Here is an 8570-nt window from a genome sequence, read left to right as displayed (position 1 = left end):
TTACACCAACAACGGTCCATTACAAATCCAACAACGCGCCGTTACGATCCAACAACGGTCCATTACAATCCAACAACGGTCCACGACAAATCTCCATCTGGCTTTAGTAAAAATCATCATTTGAAAGTGCCTGAAATTTAAGCTCTTATCCAGTTGACCAAATCTGCCATTTTGATCTCTCAGGACCTGAACCCTGGAGTGTAAAGGGCTACACACACTTCCTGCAGCAGAGAATTGCATCCAAGGAGGCTGTTGAGGGGAGGACGCGCTATAATAAGGCTGGAACGGAGCGAAGGAATGGCAGGTATTTTGATACCTTCCAACCCATTCCACTCCAGCCATTACCACGAACCCGTCCTCCCCAAATTAAGTGCCACTAACCTCCTGTGAATGCATGCATACATTACATGTATGTAGGAAGGACCAATGGCTGCACTAATTTATTTGGGATGTTACAATAACTTTAACATAATGTTGAGGTTGTTAAAGCACATCTTAGCTACCCTTCTTGACAAGAACATCAAGTAACATCACTAATTGTTTGATCCGTAATGTGTAGAGTAGTCTTTATTATCCCCGGCGGAAATTCCTTCATCATTGTTGTGGTTTAAGAGAGAGAAAAAGGAGAAGAGCGTGAGAGATGTTTAAATCCATTGTTTGATATCTTACCACAGAATTGCTGTTGGGCCAGTCGACTTCTCTCTTAGAGGGCGGGCCATTTGCCCAGATCCCATGGCATGCTGGTTAAGATACGCCCTATAGGAAGTAATGAAGTGATGCACACAGTAAATTATCCAAAAACAAATATTCAACGCACGCACGCCACACACACACACCCACACCACACACACACACACACACCACACCACACACACACACACACATACACAACACACACAGCACACACCACACCACCACACACACACACACACACAACACACACACACACACCCCACACACACACACACACACCACACACACACACACACCACACACACACACACCCACAGAGAGAGAGAGACAGATGCACTCTAAGTACCTCGACGAGGCCTTGGCATATCCTGACTAGTATGACACAGCTGTAGTGTGTACGAGCAGCAGATGGAATCAGCATGTTGAGAGTGGATGTGGCCACTATGGCAAAGCCAAACACTCTGAAACACACCAAGACAGAAACAGTCAGAGACAAACACAACCAGCCTTCATTTCAACCACTGAGAGCTATAGAGACCAGCCTTCATTTCAACCACTGAGAGCTATAGAGACCAGCCTTCATTTCAACCACTGGGAGCGATAGAGACCAGCCTTCATTTCAACCACTGAGAGCTATAGAGACCAGCATTCATTTCAACCACTGAGAGCGATAGAGACCAGCCTTCATTTCAACCACTGAGAGCGATAGAGACCAGCCTTCATTTCAACCACTGAGAGCGATAGAGACCAGCCTTCATTTCAACCACTGAGAGCGATAACCTATAGAGACCAGGGTTCATTAGGGGTCAGTTTAATTTTCTATTTAGTTTAATTCAGAAAGTAATTATTGGCAAATATTTACTATGAAGATGAAATATTTAAATTCTATAAAGATTTCAATTCATGAGCTGGTTTTCATTTCATTTCCTAAATTGACTGATATAAACACGTAATTGACCCCAACCCTGAGAGAAACGTCTTTGGTGTTATTGATGAGACTGTCCCAAGCTTTGTAGCAGTTCAAAATGTCTGATGGAAATCCTTGAATATAAGGGCTCCGTCTATACTTCATTAGTAAAAATGAATACAGAACTTTTTGATTGAGGCAACATCCGCAGCCATAGTTTAGTAGCCAATGTATACTGTTCTCTTAGTTTTTGTACTGCTTATAAATGTGTCAAGCCAACTGAGTGGCCTTGTGGTAGGACTGTCCACCCTGAGATTGGAAAGTAGGGAGTTCAATCCCCGGCCAAGTCATACCAAAGGCTGTATGAATGGGACCCGATGCACGTCTACTTGGCCCTCTGCATTAAGGAGATAGATGTACTTGTTCATCAAGCTGCTTCACCTACAGAAACAGGAGATAGATTCTGTTATTATGAGGCTACTATCTATGAATAAGTCATATCGGACCCTTCATGTTATCATAACACTACTGTTATTAGACGTTGTTTGGGGACGAAGGAGAAAGTGGAAATATGATGTATATTTTAGTAAAATATAATGTATACTCTAGTCAAATATAATGTATACTTTAGTAAAATATAATGTTTACTTTAGTCAATATAGTGTATCTTTAGTCAAATATAATGTATACTTTAGTCAAATATAATGTTTACTTTAGTCAAATATAATGTATACTTTAGTCAATATAATGTAATACTTTAGTCAAATATAATGTATACTTTAGTCAAATATAATGTATACTTTAGTCAAATATATGTATACTCTAGTAAAAATATAATGTATATTTTAGTCAAATATAATGTTTACTTTTGTCAAATATATGTATACTCTAGTAAAATATAATGTATACTCTAGTCAAATATAATGTATACTTTTGTCAAATATAATGTACTCTAGTAAAATATAATGTATACTCTAGTCATATAATGTATACTTTAGTCAAATGAAGCCTAGTAGTAATAAGTTGCCCTTCGACTACTTTGGAAAGGTATTGACATACAAAAAGGAAATCAGTCAATCAATACAGGAATAATGATCCCAATGCTAACGTACATCCTTGTTAGCTTTATATTTTTGACACATGAAACCTCCAGGAATCTGTGTGACGATTGTATCCTAAAATGTACTTACTTGTTAGCTTTATATTTTTGACATATAAAACCTCCGGGAATCTGTGTGACGATGTATCCCAGAAGAAGGACCCGTGGATCATCCCACGGTCTCTGGATCCAGCTGAACTGTGCTGCCTGTGGGCAGAGAAACAGGAGGAGACCATGGTTGTGTTCATAAGGCACCAAATGGAATAAAACCATCTGGGAGCAAGGGACTACCTGGATATGTACATTAAGAAACATTCATTTAGATTTCAGTTGCAGAACATTTTGAAGCATTTTTTCGTTGCGTGTCCTAATGAACACAACCCATGACTATGGATGTGTAGCGGAGTGGGTTCGTTAAATAATGCTTGAGTGATGAGAAACCTTGCCTGAGACCTGAAGACTTGTGTTAGCTTCCGAAGCACTTGATAAAAGCTACACTTCAAAGGTGCTGATTGTGATTAAAAGAATTATTTTCAAGTCAAAGTCCATTGTCCATTGACAGTATTCTTCTTCCTCTGCACAAAAATAAAGCTTGTACACACTCCAACCTCAGCGAGGTCGGAAACAACCGGAAGTGGTTTTCATTGATACAGTATCTTCAACCTAGCTTGCTTTTCCCCTGAAAAATGGATGTGTGAACTCCGCTCAGGTATTTATTTTACCCCTGCAACGTTAGGTTACACACACTGTGAGCCTCCAAGCCCAAAGTTACTACCTTTGTTGTGGCTGTAGCCAGCCCTCCCCTAACCTGACCTGACCTGACCCCAACCCTCCTCTCCACAACACTAGCTAGCAAGGTTATTTGCTACCATTCAGACAGCGAAGAAAGTAGGGAAGAACCCTCTTCAAGAAAATGCTCTTTGAGTAGAAAGAGTGTTTTTTCCCAAAATAATTCTACCTGGAACAAAAATAATCATTTTCCAAATGGGTTTTTACCTGGAACCAAAAGTGTTCTACCTGGAACCGAAAATTATTATTTAAAAGGTTCTCCTATGGGGACAGCCGAATAACCCTTTTAGGTTCTAGATAGCACCTTTTTTTTTTAAGAGTGTAGGAAGAAAATAGAAGTGTGAGTGTAAGTGCCAGAACAGTGTGCCTCACCACCAGGACCTCCTTGTTGCCCTTCCAGCCGGTGTGGTCGTTGACATGCTGACGATGGCCACGCCCAGGTTACAGCGGATGCCGAAGGAGATGCAGAAGCCCAGGCCTGAGAGGATGGCGATGATGTAGCGACGGGAAGGCCGAAGCAGGTGCAGTCCACCACTGGCATCTCCTTCTCTCCACAAGCTCTGGGCGGCCCTCGCCGAAAGCTCGATGGTCTCGCCATTGGGCTGAGCTTTTCTAGGATTCTGGTGAAGAGCAGAGGGAGAGGGAGGGACAAAGTTAGTAGTAATAATAATAATTACACATGGTATTTATGTAGCGCTTTTCAAGGACCCAATGTCGCTGTACAATTTTATAAAATAAAAACAAGAAACTGAAACCTAGTAAGATTTGAATAGTGTTAGATTTGAACCCTGTGGTGCTCCGGTGTGGCTCAGTTGGAAGAAGGAGCATTGTGCTAACAACAGCAAGGTCCTGGGTTCAATTCCCATATCATTAAAAAATAAAAAACTTTATTTAACTAGGCAAGTCAGTTAAGACACAATTCTTATTTATAGTGACAGCCGGTAGTTCCGTTAAAAACCTTATGGTTACTGACCCAACGCTCTAACTACTAGGCTACCTGCCTTAAACCACTAGGCTACCTGCCTTTAACACTAGGCTACTGCCTTTAACCATCAGCTTACCTGCCTTTAACCACTAGGCCTCCTGCCTCCTGAATCACATAGTATACTTCAAATGAATGCACTCGCTGTCCTGTAAGTCTCCTTGGGTGAAGGCGTCTGTTAGTGTCATGTAGTGTTAGTAAGCAGGGAGAATGTGGACCAATGCAACAGCCAAGTCAAATGTCATTGATGTGTCGAAAGGACACCTTTCTTTCCATTGATGTGTCGAAGGACACCTTTAATTTCCATTGATGTGTGAAAGGACACCTTTCTTTCATTGATGTGTCGAAAGGACCCTTTAATTTCCATTGATGTGTCGAAAGGACACCTTAATTTCCATTGATGTGTCGAAAGGACACCTTAATTTCCATTGATGTGTCGAAAGGACACTTTAATTTCCATTGAGTGTCGAAAGCTTTAACCATTGATGTGTCGAGACACTTAATTTCCATTGATGTGTCGAAAGGACACCTTTATTTCCATTGAGTGTCGAAAGGACACTTTTTCCATTGATGTGTAAAGCTTAATTTCATTGATGTGTCGAAAGGACACCTTTAATTTCATTGACGTGTCGAAAGGACCTTTAATTTCTTGACGTGTCGAAGACACTTTTGTAAACAACGTGTTTGTAATGTCGACAAGGTCAGGGTCATCTACATGTTTACCAGGTTTGGGTCAATTCCCTTTTCAGTTCAGTCATGAATTTCAGTTTGAAGCTAGAGATGACTACATGACCATTTTTTGAAGGGCCTGGGAGGTCGTAAGCCCCGCCGCCCCGCCCCGCCCTGCCCCGCCAGCACACGGGTATTTCTTATAACAACCCCAGCCGTGGTAAACATGAACATCACTGATACTGTGGATAGATGCTGCTTCACAACCAGAAGGTTGTAGGTCCGGTCCCGGTTGGGCTACCCCCCTGAATTCAGTACTGTGTTTTGTCAATCCACACAGACTGCATTAACATGCCCCTAGCCATGTGTACACATGGTTAAGAGATCAAGCAAACATTTCACATAGATTTTCTTTCCACAGTCTTATAGGGGTTTAATGATCAAAAAGCCTGTCTCTCCCAAGCTTGCCACACACAACACACACACACACCACACACACACACACACACACACACACACACACACACACACACACACACACACACACACACACACACACACACACACACACACACACACACACACACACACACACACACACACACACACACACACACACGCATATGTTAAGGTAATCTCTGAATCAGCAACTCCCTATGTGGGAGCATCTGTTGTTTGCCTGGTCCCTAGGTGGGTGGGTACAGCTATGGCACTTTCCCCAGTCTTCAGTCCTTCACTGTAGCCTATACCTGCTGCTGCCCTGGCACTGACCACTCTGTCACACACACACAGTCACACACATTTGGACACTAAAGCGAGCACAGAGTCGTGATGTCCGGCGTCCCGTTGTTACATCAAATCAAATCAAATCACATTTAATTTGTCACATGCGCAGTGAAATGGTTATTACAAGGCCTTAACCGACAATGCGAACTTTCGATCTTGCTCTGCGATCACCATCTGCAGGGAACGCACAGCCCGACCATGCACCCCCCCCAAATTCTCACCAAAGGCATTCTCTGTGTACGTAGCTATCAGCTATCACTGATAAGCTCTTAGCCCTTCTGACACTGCTCACTCTGTCATACACACACTGGACCAGCACCAGCCACACAGACTGTGGTATCTAATCAATTGTGGAGCCGTGTAACCACGGTGAAGACGTAGCCTGCCATACAGAACCTTGGACCTTGATAACAAACCACCATATCATTATTATTGGAGCGTGAACGCCACGCACGCACGCACGACACACGCACGCACCACCACCCCCACCACAACCACACACACACACACACACCACACACACACACACACACACACACACACACACACACACACACACACACACACACACACACACACACATCACAGTATTAAGCAATGGCTCATTTCACCTATAGCTAGCATGGCAAAGAAAGGGAGAGTGAGAAAGGGACAGAGACATAATTAGAGAGAGAATGAGAGAGGGGTAGAGGAGACGAGAGGGGTAGAGAGAAACGAGAGAGGGGTAGAGAGAGAGACGAGAGGGGTAGAGAGAGAGAATGAGAGAGGGGTAGAGAGAGAGACGGAGAGAGGGGTAGAGAGAGACCGAGAGAGGGGTAGAGAGAGAGACGAGAGGGGTAGAGAGAGAGACAGAGAGAGGGGTAGAGAGAGGAGACCGAGAGGGGTAGAGAGAGAGACAGAGAGGGACAGAAACAGATTAGAGAGACAGAATGACAGAGGGGTAGAAAGATATACAGAATGAGAAGGGGGTAGAGAGAGAGACAGAGAGGGACAGAGACAGAATTAGAGATGTTTTGTTTGTGTGTGTGTGTGTGTGTGTGTGTGTGTGGTGTGTGTGTGTGTGTGTGTGTGTGTGTGTGTGTGTGTGTGTGTGTGTGTGTGTGTGTATATAGGTGTGTGTGTATAGGTGTGTGTTTGTGTGTATATACTGTAGGTGTGTGGTGTATAGGTGTGTTTTGTGGCGTGTGTGTGTGTGTGTATTATATAGGTGTTGTAGGTGTGTGTGTGTGTATCGGTGTGTGTTTGTGTGTTTTAGTGTGTGCCTGCATGTGCATGTGTGTGTGTGTGTGTGTGTATACAGCGTCACACAGGAGCTCACAGGCTGTATGGTTTCCATGGAGGATCAGTTACTCAGTGAGGTCGAGAAAGCAGACGGAATCACTGCTAGGAGTCATTGGGTTCCAAAGAGTTGATTCATTGTGAATCAGTCCGGACTAAATCAAATAGAATGTCTAAATGAAAGACTAATCCTTTATTCAAATCAAGTGATTTAGAGATTCCTGGAGATGATTCTTGCCCGAACTCTATTCTCCTCTTCCATTATTTTTCTCCACAAGTATGAAACACACAACACTGAACACACACACACAGACACACACTGAACACCACACACAGACACACACTGGACAAACACACAGACCCACACTGAACACCACAATAGACACACAATAAGCATTTCACTGTAAGGTAGACTGTTGTATTCGGCGCATGTGACAAATACATTTGATTTGAATGAACCAAATAACACCACACACAAGCAAGTCCAACTCTTAGATTGATTAAATATTAATAGATTTTTGGGGGAGATGAATTATTGAGTTATCCCTCTTCTAATATTCTCTGTCTTCCCTCGTTCTCTTCTCTTCTCTCTCTCTCTCTCTCTCTCTCTCTCTCTCTCTCCGGCTGTCTCTCTTCTCTCTGCTGTCCTGTCTGTCTGTTTGTCTGTCTTCTGCACTGACAAAAAATATATAATGCAACATGTAAAGTGTTGGTCTCGATGTTTCCATGAGCTGATAAAAGATCCCAGAAATATTCTCCAGATGGCAAACAGTTACTTTTCAAATTTTGTGCACAAATTTGTTTATATCCTGTCAGTGAGCATTTCTCCTTTGCCAAGATAATCCATCCACCTGACAGGTGTGGATATAAGAAGCTGATTAAACAGCATTATCATTACACAGGTGCGTGCTGATTGCACCGAATGGTTCACCAGAGCTGTTGCCAGAGAATTTCATGTTTCATTCCTCCACCATAAGAAACCTCCAACGTCGTTTTAGAGAATTTGGCAGTACGTCCATGTAACGACCAGCCCAGGACCTCCACATCTCTGTTCTTCGCCTTTGAGATCATCTGAGACAGCCACCCCAACGCGATGAAACTGAGGCGTATTTCGTCTGTAATAAATCCCTTTTGTGGGGAAAATTATTTTGATTGGCTGGGCCTGGCTCCCTAGTGGCTGTGCCCCTGCCCAATCATGTGAAATCCATAGTTATGGCCTAATGCTTTATTTCAATTGACTGATTTCCCTTAGATGAACTCTAAATCAATAAAATCGTTGAAATTGATGCATGTTGCGTTTATATTTTGATTCAGTATTTCTCTATCTGTATGTTGCTCATGCTCTTATGCAGCTGTGCGTCAGCTTG

The 8570-nt window shown here is 42.9% G+C and overlaps 1 protein-coding gene across 1 annotated transcript in view; it reads right to left on the bottom strand.

Moving 5' to 3' along the window:
- Positions 1-609: 609 nt before the first annotated feature.
- LOC112074721 (uncharacterized) overlaps positions 610-8570 on the bottom strand; it is a 12959-nt gene continuing 4998 nt past the window's right edge. The window contains exons 3-6 of the mRNA XM_070440637.1: positions 3861-4108; positions 2791-2906; positions 1040-1154; positions 610-756 (exon numbers count right to left, since the gene is read on the bottom strand). Coding sequence (XP_070296738.1) covers positions 1135-1154; positions 2791-2906; positions 3861-4108 — 384 coding nt within the window. The 3' untranslated portion in view covers positions 610-756; positions 1040-1134. The remainder of the gene's footprint in view (positions 757-1039; positions 1155-2790; positions 2907-3860; positions 4109-8570) is intronic.

This window comes from Salvelinus sp. IW2-2015, unplaced genomic scaffold (assembly GCF_002910315.2).
Source record: "Salvelinus sp. IW2-2015 unplaced genomic scaffold, ASM291031v2 Un_scaffold2775, whole genome shotgun sequence".
Classification (NCBI taxonomy): Eukaryota; Metazoa; Chordata; class Actinopteri; order Salmoniformes; family Salmonidae; genus Salvelinus; species Salvelinus sp. IW2-2015.
The sequence above is the reverse complement of the archived record's forward strand: the minus strand, read 5'-3'. Positions and strand labels throughout refer to the sequence as shown.